This window comes from Tupaia chinensis, unplaced genomic scaffold (assembly GCF_000334495.1).
Source record: "Tupaia chinensis unplaced genomic scaffold, TupChi_1.0 Scaffold000539_1, whole genome shotgun sequence".
Lineage (NCBI taxonomy): Eukaryota > Metazoa > Chordata > Mammalia > Scandentia > Tupaiidae > Tupaia > Tupaia belangeri.
In genome coordinates, this window is record NW_006160052.1 from 2,369,326 (window position 1) to 2,380,851 (window position 11,526).

The 11,526-nt window shown below is 59.7% G+C and overlaps 1 protein-coding gene across 1 annotated transcript in view; it reads right to left on the bottom strand.

Annotated features, from left to right (window-relative positions):
* Nucleotides 1–330: 330 nt before the first annotated feature.
* RRP12 (ribosomal RNA processing 12 homolog) overlaps nt 331–11,526 on the bottom strand; it is a gene marked incomplete at its 5' end in the record, with an annotated part of 36,089 nt that continues 24,893 nt past the window's right edge. Inside the window, 10 exon segments of the mRNA XM_014591176.1 lie at nt 331–800; nt 1,799–1,881; nt 2,144–2,211; nt 3,721–3,793; nt 6,982–7,031; nt 8,677–8,802; nt 9,005–9,177; nt 9,282–9,443; nt 9,598–9,689; nt 11,239–11,396. Of these exon segments, the coding sequence (XP_014446662.1) occupies nt 698–800; nt 1,799–1,881; nt 2,144–2,211; nt 3,721–3,793; nt 6,982–7,031; nt 8,677–8,802; nt 9,005–9,177; nt 9,282–9,443; nt 9,598–9,689; nt 11,239–11,396 (1,088 nt within the window).

Sequence of the window (11,526 nt, forward strand, 5' to 3'; positions counted from 1 at the left end):
ATGCGGCAGAGCCTGGGGCCCAGGGGCAGCCAATGCTGCAGCTCTGCCATCCTCAGCCGGCGGCCTCCTTCTGGTGCCCGGCGTTCCACTGAAGGTCCAGGGTCCAGCCCCCGAGCCCTGGCTGCCACTCCTGACCCGTACACAGCACTTTCTCACTGGTAAAGTGAAGTTAGGGAGTCCCACTGATGTGTGTGGGCACTCCTGGCAAGCCTCATGGCCTGGCCCATGGGAAACACCACACCACCCCCTGCGCTGATGTCGGCTGAACGGGGAGGGGTCCAGTAGCTGGTACCCTTCCCACCCTGGGGTGGGCGGCGGGCCAGCCAATAGTGTTTTCAGGACGACGCATGTTTATTCTGAATCTGGTCACAGTGACTCACACACCAGACCACAGCCATGGTGGGAGGGCACGCGGCCACGAGCAGCAGGAGGGTCAGCAGGGCTGTCCACTCTGTGCTCACGGCCAGCCTGGGCGGAGCACGGCCCTCACCAGGATGCTCAGAGGCAGCGAGGCCGCGTTCCCATCTCTGCACACCAGAGATGGCTCTAGAGGCTGGTTCCTGTTTGGAGCTTCCAAAATCCTGGGCGTCTCCGGGAGTTGAGCACTGGTTCCAACTAGCCATTCTGAGTCCAGGCTCCGCCAGAGTCCCAGGGTGTTGGGGAAGTGCCGGGGCCTCGGGGGGCCCAGCCAGGCACTTCAGGACCTGCGATCCTTCCTGCGGAGTTTGTGCCCCGCCTTGGCGCCCCGGTGAGCGGCCTTCACCAGGCCTTTGAACTGTCCCTGAAGCTTCACCTTCTTCCTGCAGGGACAAGGAAGAGGAAGAGGGTCACATCTCGTGGAGAACTGGCAGGCCCCCTCCCCTAAATTTAAACAACGGGTCAGCACAGCACATGAGCTAAGCAGACCACGCAGCTCAGCCCTTCCACCTAGCGTGATCTCCCAGAAGCAGCACCCTCCTCCCTACTGTACACGAGAAGCTGGGCTCACTCCAGCCACCACCCCTTCCACTAGAGGGACCTTCTACTTAGCGGAAGTGTTTTGTCTTGCTTATCTTCTTGTAACTGCCAGAGGGCACGTGCACTCCCCAGAGATGACAAGCACCCGCAGTGGGATGTGGCTCTATGCAGCCCCTTTCCTCATGTCTCTATCCGGGAGGATTTGGGGCACACATGCACAGGCCCGGCATGTTTCTTGAGCCACCAGGGCAGGGGTTCGAGCTGCAATCGGCTGTGTGGGACTCGGCCCTCGACGCTCTGTACTTAAGTGCTGTGCTACTACTGAATGAGCCCTCAGCAGCGTTTTAGATGCCCATCCAGGCCCCTCTGTCCCCTGGTAACGCCAGCTTCCAAAGCTCTCCCATGGTTCGTCGCTCACATACCCACACACCTACCTGAGAGCCTTGCTTAATGGCCAAACTCAAACTTCTTGCCACCAGGGCAGCTAGAAATACGGATTACACAAAACTGCTAAAATGATGACTTCCAGCCCAGCTGAGCAAGCACAGTGGGCACTGCTGCTCAGCAGGCTGAGGCCACGTGGGAGGCCTGGGCTTGATTCCCAGCGATCCTAACAAGCTGGGTACAGTGGCACGTGCCTGTCCCCCACTCAGGAGGCTGAGGCATGAGGATCACCACCCAGCAAGACACCATCTAAACTGAAACACAGAGGGCAAAGCCCTCTCTTCTCTGAGCACTGAGCTCCCCAGCCTGTCCCTGCCAGGCCCTGCCCAACCTCAGCACACCCCAGACCACCCCATTCCTGCCCGGTGCACACCCTGTACCCGCCCCTGCCCTGTACCTGCGGTTGAGTCTGGCTCTAACCAGGGGGATGTAGGCGTAGGGGTCAGGCCGGCCTTTCTTCTTCACGTCGCCCTGCGCTTTCTGTTCACCCAGAGAAAGTCAGTCAGAAGTGTGGGGCTCCCCCCTACCCCCCAACTCGACAGGTCCCGAATCCTCCCTCCCTTCTCTGTCTCAGGTGGTGCCGAAAAGCTCCTGCAGCCCAGGATGGCCACCACCAAGCCTGGCCTCAGATTTCAGTGAGTCCCTCTTCCCCCCGGCCTCTGGTTCCAGAGACTCTCTCCAGGACAGGAGCACAGCTGAGCCGCTCCTCCCCGAGGTTCTCGGCCCCCGCCCGCAGACTCACCTTGGCTTTGTACTCAGCCCCGGGTGCAACCTTCTTAGCCACAGGCCGGTGGATGCCGGAGCCTCCAGCTGTGGGGAGAACCAGACCGTGAGCTGGGCTAGGCAGGGCACCTCCTCCTGCAGGAGGCCATGGCCCCTCCTCACGCAGGGCTGCGGGGGCGGATGAACTTGGCCAAGGTAAGACCTTCCTTGCTGAAGGACTGTCCCACATGACCACAGGCCACTGGACCCCTCAGGCTGACTCTAATCCTCAGAGGCCTCCTAGTGACCTCTGGGAACATACGTATCTTCTACCAACAAAAATAACCCATGGTCTCCAAAGTTAAATTTGCTCTGTTTGTTCTAGGAGAAAGACATGGGTTTTCACATCAGACAGACTCCAGTTCAATTCCCAGGTCTGCTACTTGCAGCTCTAACCTCAGGCATAGTCTCTTAACTTTATTTTTAAAGAGAGATTTTTGCTATAGGGTGCATGCACTCACTGGAGAGGCAGAGAGAGAAAGAGACACAGCGAGAAATCACCCCCCGGGGGGATGGCCCACCACATTCCCTTCTCCATTCTCCTCTCAGGGTTTTGGGCATGCATGCACACATGCCCAGCATCAGTTTTAAGCCACCGGGTCTGGGACTCAATCTATGGTGAGCTACGTGGGAGTCCAGCGACATAACCATTACACTACCTGCTGGCCCAGTCTTGTAACTCTCTGGATCTGTCTGTAAAACAAGCCGTTAGGCGTTCCCACTCTCACCGTGCCTGGGCTTCACATCCAGATAGGAGAGTAGCTATTTACCCACTGTTCAGGGGGAAAGTGGGCTTAGAGGTCAGGGTCCTTATCCGAGGTCAGCCCTGGCCTGGACTTCTGTACTGCTATGGGCAGGGCCTACAGGGCCGACTGGGAGGACTGAGACGGCCAGCATGAACCCTTCTGTACATGAGGAACTAGAAGCTCAGAGAGGCAGTGAGACTAGGCCAAGGCCTCAGAGCTGAGCAGAGAGTGCTGAGCCAGGCTTCTCACCTCGTGGCCTGGCCTGTGGGGCCACAGGAGCCTGGCAGGACACGGGCTGAGGACCCACCTGCTGCCGGGTCAGAGACTCCCCACAGGAGCCCTGGACCCCGATGCACAGCAAGGGGTCTGCTCAGGGCCCTGTGGGAATGCCCTGGGAGGACGGGGCAGAGCCACCTTGGCACTTTCAGTGGCTACTCCTGGGTGGGCAATATCTGTGGCCCAAAAATCAAATGTAGAGGGAACCCTCTGGCCAGGCCCTTATCCTCGACAGGCCGGATGCGGGGCCAGAGCTCTCAGGGTAGACAGGAGCGGCAGAGAGCTATGGGTGGGCTATGAGCCTCACAGAGACCCGGGAGAGAGAGCTAGGGTGCAGGGGTCCCCAGAGGAATGGGCACTCCACATGTAGCTCTAACCCCTGCCTCCCAAGCCGGGCCCTCAGTGTCCTATCAGCCAGTCTTCGGGGGCCGACGGTGTGGCCAGGCTATGCAGCCTCAGGCCCTGCTGGCCCCCTGGAGCCCCACCTAACCGGGTGACAGGGACTGGCATGTCTGAGAGCACAGGGAGGCCTTACCTTGGTACCGAGGTGGTAACTCTAGCTCCTCCTCCTCTGCCTCTTTTCCATGCTTAAGCTTCTGGTGCCTTTTCTGTGAAAAGGTAGTAAGCAGGAGGTGAGCGAGAGGCGGCCGTGACCGTCCTCATCCTCAACAGCAACCACGACAGGAACACGCTGAGCACCTGGGACCCTCTCTAAGCTCGTGACTCCCCGCTTAGACCAGGACACTGAGGCCCAGCGGGGGCAGGTGGCTTCCCAAGGCCACGTGGCTAGCTGGTGCTGGGGTGAGGCCCTCACCACGTCCTGACTGCAGGTGCCCACACAGAGCTCCACCGAGGGCCGCAATGGCTGCCTGGCACTGACCCAGCTCAGTCCCAGCCACCCTGACCCGCCTCCGAGAACAGCCTTCCCAGTGCTGCACCTCCCACAGACGCGCACTCACTGTTCCCCTGCTCAGACCCAGGCCCTCGGTGCCCCCCAGGAAGAGGATCCCCTTCTCAGAGCCAGGGTCAGACACCCCTAGAAAACAGGACCCCGTTCTCAGACACAGGGCCTGGACACCACCGAGGAACCGCCCCTGTGCTCCCTAGGCTCTCGGGCAGGGGGAGAACGCTCCTATCCCTCCACAGCACTACCACCCTAGCAGCTGTGAGCGTGGGCACGGGACGGGTTGACCCGCTAACTGCACACGACAGAAGTGACTGAGCACTGCTACGAGGCAGGTGGGCTGGGAGTCACACGGGGAGACGCCAGCTTGGGTAGGCGCCCACACTGCGGCCTCTGCCCGCCTGAACTCAGGAAGCCTCTTGAAACTGCAGCTTCTGGGGCCTTCAGGATCCATGCCGAGAACTCACAGGCTCTGGGCTGGGAAGCTGGGCAGTGGGAAGGCATCAGGTAAAGGGGTCAGTCGGAGGAGAGGGGTGGGCCAAGCACACCAACTGTGTCTGAAATGGGGACAGCAGGCCTGCTGGCTGGAGCCCAGCAGAGCAGGCTCCAGGGGAGAAAGAAGCCAGGAGTAGGCATGACTTTGACAGAAGTCCGCTGAGCTAGACCCTTGGCCTTTGGTGGGGGGGGTCACTACTTGTACCCTAGCCTCTTACACTCCCACAGCTACAGGCAGAAGAGCCGGACTTGGCAACTGCTGGGAGAGAGGCCTCTGGGATCTCAGAGCAGATGCTGACCAGTCCTGAGCCAGCCACAGAGTGGACACCCTAGGGCCCTCTCAGAGCCTCAGGACAAGGTGTCCACCTAGTCCGGCTCTGCTGTGAGCTTTGGGCCATCCTCAGAGAGGACCACGGTCAGAGCTCCCAGGCTGGAAATAAGGAAGCTGTGAGGGATTGCAAAGCCGTGCATAAAGACATCCTGAAGGAGCAGGGAGGCTCAACTAGAAGCTCTCCGATGAAAATGAACAGCGGCAATAAGAGCAGTCACAATTGTGCCAGCAGGTGGCATGGTGGCTAAGGCGGCTGGATCCCACATGGTCAACTGTATGGTTCAAGTCCTGGACTTGGCAGCTTGAAAAACAGGCTGGGCCTCAAATCCAAAGTGGAGAAGGGATTGTGGCGTGGTCACCCCACCTATGGGGTGATTTGGGTGACTTTTCCTTGTTCCTCTCTCACTGGTGAGCAAACGCTGCCTTTGTAACTTGAGTCGCTGGGAAAATCATGACATATTTTTCTACATTTTTATGAAAAAATATGTCATGATTTTTCTGACAACCCAGTAAAGAGAAAAAAATTAAAAGTCACAGCCTAGATGGTGTCACCAAGTGTCAAGCACTCTGCACAGGGGCCAGGTGTAAGCCCAGGCCTGGGGAAACATGCACCTGACAGCCTACTGCCGCCACCAGGAAACGGGCATACGGACGGCAGATTTCTGCCCGAGGAGACGAGGAACTGCCAGGGAGAGGCGCTGCCCTGCACAAGAACAGGATGTGGGGGGCGGTGTGCGTCGGCGGCACGACTACTGCTCCTGGGCATCCCGGCGCGGCTGCCGCACCAGGGCCTTGAGGGCACGCAGCTGCCCGCCCCGACTGGTTCTTGCCAGGTCTGCACTGGTACAGTACTCGGGTAACAATCTTCCTGGGCCACAGCAGGCAGGCAGCACTGTACCACCCGGGGCAAATGTGTCTGGGGAGCGTGTCATGTCAGCTGCTGTGCTCAACTCGATATGCCCACTTCTTTTTTTTTGTTTTTGCCACAGAATGCGAGTGATCACGAGAAAGAGATTGAGAGAGGGAAAGTGAGAAATCAGCCCTTGGGGAACTGGCCATGCTGCAACCCCTTCTCCATTCTCCTCTCAGGAATTTGGGCCCACATGCACATGTGCCTGGTGTGTCTTTTGAGTATTGGGTCCAGGACTCGAACTGCAGAGTTGACCATGTGAGATCCAGCTACTTTAACCACCACGCCATCTGCTGGCCCCTACATGCCCAGTCTTATCAGGGTCCCAGTAACTGCAGCACTATCTGCCTGTAACCCCAGGAACTGAGGCTTCCAAAGTTTCAAATAAACCCAAGATGGGACCCCAGAGCCTCCCTCTTAGACACAAGTACTACTGTGTGTGTCCCTCCGGACACCATCACCTAAGGCAATGCCCCGAAGGCTGGAGGCTAGACGTGGCCCTGGGGACAGAAGGAGAAACTGCCCCAGGAGTGTCCCCACGATGTTCACTGGGCATGTGAACGCCGGGTCTCTGTTGACAGGTGGGGCAGTCCAGGGAGTCAGTACTCCTTCCTGGGAGACAGCACGCCGGCTCTCATGGGCTGACAGTCACAGGGGGTTAAACTCCTGGGCTGAGAAGACTGGAAAGCCAGGGTTCAAATCTCTGGTTTGCATCTACTGAGCACCATGACCTCAGGTAGGCTATCTACCTCCGAACATCTCCTCTGGAAACAGATGAAGAGTCCCTGTTCCATGAGGACTAGGCGAGGTGACAAGGCCTGGTAGCGCGTGTCCCTGCATGTAGAGGCCCTGGCTCCACAGCGTGCAGGCCAGTGCCACCCCCTGGACTGTACCGTACACGCCTCCGACTGGACGGCCAGCAAAGGCATATGCTGTGCTCTAGAGGAATCTGAGTCCTCCCCGGCCCCACAGAGCCGTCAGCACTCCACCCACCCCTTAGCCCCCTGGACTCCCCACCGGGCACACCCTCGAGGATCCGCGGAGCATTCAGGAAGCGATGCAGGTGCCGTGTGCGTGTGTGTCAGTGTGAGTATGGGGGTGAGAAGGTGTGGGGCTTGGGCCTGAGCCCTGGCCCTCCACTGTAGGAATTACTCACCCTCTTGATGCCCGCGTCTTCCATTAGGTCGGCCATCTCTTCATCCTCGCCTGGAGTCAAGGACAGCTGTGAGCACTCGGGAAGCTCCCACACCCCCTTTCCTCCTGCCTCCTCCTGGCTCACCAGGCTGAGGGGCGACAACTCCAGCCCCAGAAACCTGCCTTCTCCAGACCCATGTCCTCTTTCTGTGAGAGATGAGACCCCTGAACACTGCCCCTTTCCCTTTCCCACCCTAGGGCCCAGGGACAGTGGCCCCTCAAGGAAGTGACCCTACTTGCAAAGTGAATATGGTTTTGAGACCCAGAGAGCCCCAGGTTTCCCAAGGAGTCAGGCATTCCTCCAGTCCCCACAGCCCCTTCATTTTCCGGCTAGAAAACCTGCTGCCTTGGGGCGGGCTCTGTGGTGCCACAATCATGTGCGACTCAAAGCCAGATCCCACACGGAGGTGGTGGTCTGACTGCCAGCTCGGTCGGCCTGACACACTCGGCACACACTGAGAGCCTGAGAGCTGATGGCTAGTGGACTGGGAGAAGGGGTCACGCACGACCGTCCCTGCCCCTCCAAGGTGGGCTCACACACACTCTAGTGTGAACAGAGAAGAGACCTGGTGTCCCCAACACTGCTGGGCAGCGAGGAGGGGGGTGTAAAGAAACAGGAAACAAGTCAGCCGGAGGGAAGAGTCAGACAGTATGAAATGAAGTGCTGAAGCCGCAGTCCCTGGGTTGGCAGGTGTTCTCAGGGACAGTGCCTAAAGGCTGAGGTGCCCTGGCAAGGCACAGAGGACCTGAGCTGGTCTTAACAATCGGGATTAACAGCCGGGCGTGCGTGAGTGCATGTGTGCCCCCAATCCCAAGAGGACAGTGGAGAAGGGACTGCAAGATGGCATCCCCGAGTGGCGCCTTCTCACTCTCCATCTCTCTCTGGTCAGTGCACGTGCCCTACAAGAAACTAATAAAAAAGATCAGGGAGAGCTCAGAAAGGCAGAGCGGGCGGGGATGTCCGTGCCTCGGGAATGCCCTGGCGCTGAGGGAAGCGGGGACTGGGAGGTACGAAGGGGCGAGGCGAGCCAGGCACGGCAGCACCACACATGGGTGAGAGCCGTGCATGCCGTCCCTCCAGTCCCACGGCCCCACTCCGTAGGACAGGCAGATGTGGTCAGTGAGCATCCCCGACTGCGGGGCCGTCAGTGAGATACGGCTGGTGAGAGTGCAGGCGGGGCAGCAGCAGACAGGAAGACACTTCCTGCCCATGAACGGCTGGCGGAGAGGGGCCGGGCAGACTCAGCAAGCCTCTGGACATGACCCTGAGGGACCCTGGATGACACCACATGTGGGCTGGGCACAGGGAGGGCCTGGCCAGCTCCTTTTGCCTCTGAGCTTTGGGGCCTCAGCCAAGTTTGTGTTTTAAAAAACAGGAGGAATGGGAGTAGAGAGAAAGGAAAGAAACAGAAGGGAGGTAGACCAGCATATTGCTCACCTAGGGGAGGCCGTCTTCCCAGAGCGCCCAGAGAACTAGGCATTGTGCCCTGTGCACATGGCTAAGCTGCGACCACGTTTCCTTGTGTGGTACAGGAAGTTTAGGAAACCCCAAGCTGGAGAAAGGTGCCTTGGGTACAAGCTGCCCCCATCTGTGTAGACCTGAGCACGGCGCTGGCCCAGGCTCGAAGCAGCAGCCCCCCAGGACAGCGGCGCTCACCTCTATTGGCCTCCTCTTCTTCCACCTGGTCGCCGTCCCCCTCCTCCCTGATGATCAGCCGGCCGTCGGCACTCACTCTGAAGCCGTGGTCTTTCTTCTTGCCCCGGCCTGGCCCGGGCTGTGTGGCTGGAGTGTAGACGGGGCATGAGGTGGTGGAAAGCCATCCTACCCACTCGCACCCTCCAGAACTAGTGAGCTGGCTCCATGCCCCAAATGGTGCCTCTCGGCTCCTGCCCTCTGGCCTGGCACAGCAGCGCCCCCACCCGCCATGAACGCAGTGCCAAAGCAAGCCTGTCTCCGGAGCTCTCGCCAGTAGCTCCTTGCTTACCGAGGACACGCTGGGCCACCTTAGGGTCTAAGAAGTTGAGGGGCTCGTCGCCACCACCCTCCTTCAGCCAGGCCCGGCTCCTCTGTCGAGCCAGCTTCCGCTGCTCCTTGCCATGGCTTCTCTCCTCCTCCTCGTCCTCCTCACCATCCGAGTCAGCTAAAATCTCTTCAATGCTAAGGATGGAGAAGCCCCTGGTCAGCGCACTCCCAGGAGAGGCAGGGGACGGCAGGGCATTGCCTGAGCAGGCTCTGGTCCCAGGCCCCCAAGCTGGTTGCACCTGTCGCCTCTGCCCTGGGTGGGCTCCTCCTCCTCGTCCTCGTCCTCCTCCGTGGCAGCCTGGCTCAGGACACGGTGCCTCTTGGCCCGGGCCTCGGCCTTCCGGATGTTCACCAGGACTTTGTGGTACTCCTCAGGCAGCAGCCCCCTCACCAGCTCAAACCTGAGGTGGTACAGAGGGCCAGTGAGAGGCACTGGTCAGAGAACACCCCCCAGGTGGGGGGTGTGCAGCCCCCTTCTCTGTAGCGCCCCTGGTGGGACTGGAAGCCCATGTCCTCCCACGCTCCACCCCGCCCATCCCCACCAGATGCACAGACCCGAACTTGCGGATGAACTTGGTGAGGAGGTTCCGGAGCTTGGTGCGGAAGTGCCGCCGCATGTCGTCCGAAAGCTTCCCGATGGCCTCCAGCTGTAGACAAGACAACAGGGCTTCAGGGGACAACACCTGCCCCCCTTCCACTGCTGTCAGACCAGGGGCCCGGGACACGCAGGCCCAGCTACAAGGCAGTTCAGAGCAGTGCTGGTCCTGGCCAACCGTGCTTCCATAACCTGGGCGTCCGGGGTGTCCCTAACTCTCCTTCCCCACCCAGGTCCAGACGGCCCTCCCAAGATGACAGCTCTAGTCTCCAACACTTCACGTATGTTCACAGTGAGTCCTGGGACAAATCAACACAACAATGTTGTCACCCTGAATCGCAGACGAGGACACTGCGGCACGGACAATTAAGGGGTACTAAGTGGCCAGAGGCAGGGATTGGCCCAGGTCTATCTGATGCTGCAGTTCACACACAGCCTCTAACAGCACCAACCACCAGGACTCTTGGACCCACCCCCGCAGTACTCTCCAGCCAGGCTGCTGGCAGCCCTCCGCCAGGTTCGGGTTACACATATGGGTGCAGACCTCACTGCCTAGCGTCTCCCAACAGGGTAAGGACAACCAGGGCCCACCTGGCCTCAGATGGACTTCACATAGGGCACTGCTCTAGCCCTTCTCCCTGTCCCCAGTCCCTGGGAAGGCCACATGCATTGGAAGGCAGGGGTAGGATGTGCTGATTTTCACCTGCCCCTACCTGCCTCAAACTAAAGGCCAGACCTAAAGAGAAGATGCAAGAGGGACCTGGAGATCTGATGTGACCTGGCCCAGCTGAAGTGGGAAACCGAGGTGGTGGGTACCATGCACGGAGGGTCGGAGGACTGTCAGGGTTGCAGCAAGCCTGAGCGAGGTTCCTGCCGGCAGAAGGGTCCCGTAACACTGAGGGCCCCAGAGCCTGCCGCAGCCAGCGTGGGAGCCTCCTCTGCCCAGGAAGGTCACAGGATAATGAGAAAGAGCAAGATGGGGCCCTGTGGAGGGGGCCTGATCCAAGCCCTGAGCCTCGGTTCTGGCTGCAGGGCTACTAGCCCTGTGATCCTAGAACTGGAAGTCTCTGTCCTCAGATTCCCTATGCATAAAATGACGGGTGGCCCATCCACTGGGCTTTGCTCTGCAGAACCCTGGCTCTGGAGAGGCCACATGGGGGTGATCAGAGACACCCCAGGCACCGGGTCCCTTCCTCTCCTCCACTAGGTTCCTTTCAGGGCTCTCTCTTTTTAAAAATTTATTTTACTCATAACAAAAAGCATGCACGCACATGAGAGAAAAAGAAAAGCACCCTCGACGAGCCCTCCTCTCACTGCCGTCCCCTTTTCCGGGGCCCTCCAGCTTGGACACGTGTGTGTGCCCAGTGTATTTTCAGGCCAACCCAGGGACCCGAATCCACAGTCAGCCTCGTGGTTTCCAGCGCGGCAGGCCAGTGTGCTACTGCCTTCCCACCAGGCCAGGCTCAGGGCTCACCAAGGGCCAGTCACATGAAGCAGTTGCCGCTCAGAAAAAGCATGCCACCTGCTGGCTTTGAGCTCCTGTGACCTATGCTGGCGGCACCGAGGCAGTCTTGCTGCCCACCCAGGGCAGGGGCACTCACCACCAGCTGCACGTGCTTGGCCAGGTGCGCCACGTCCATGACGACCACTGCCACCTTAACGAAGCCCAGTGCGGACTTGACCACGTCGCGGGTGCGGGACGCCAGGAGCAGGCACACGTTCTCCAGCAGCTGCCCCACCGTGCGAGTCCCCATCAGACCTGTGGGCAAGGGCCGCTCTCCAGGACATCCAGAACCCGCCAGGCCCAACACCCCCGGGCAGGGAAGCACCTGCTGCGGTCCGTTCGCCCAGTCCCGTTCTGAGGGCTCCGCGAGGGGCCTTTGTCCTGC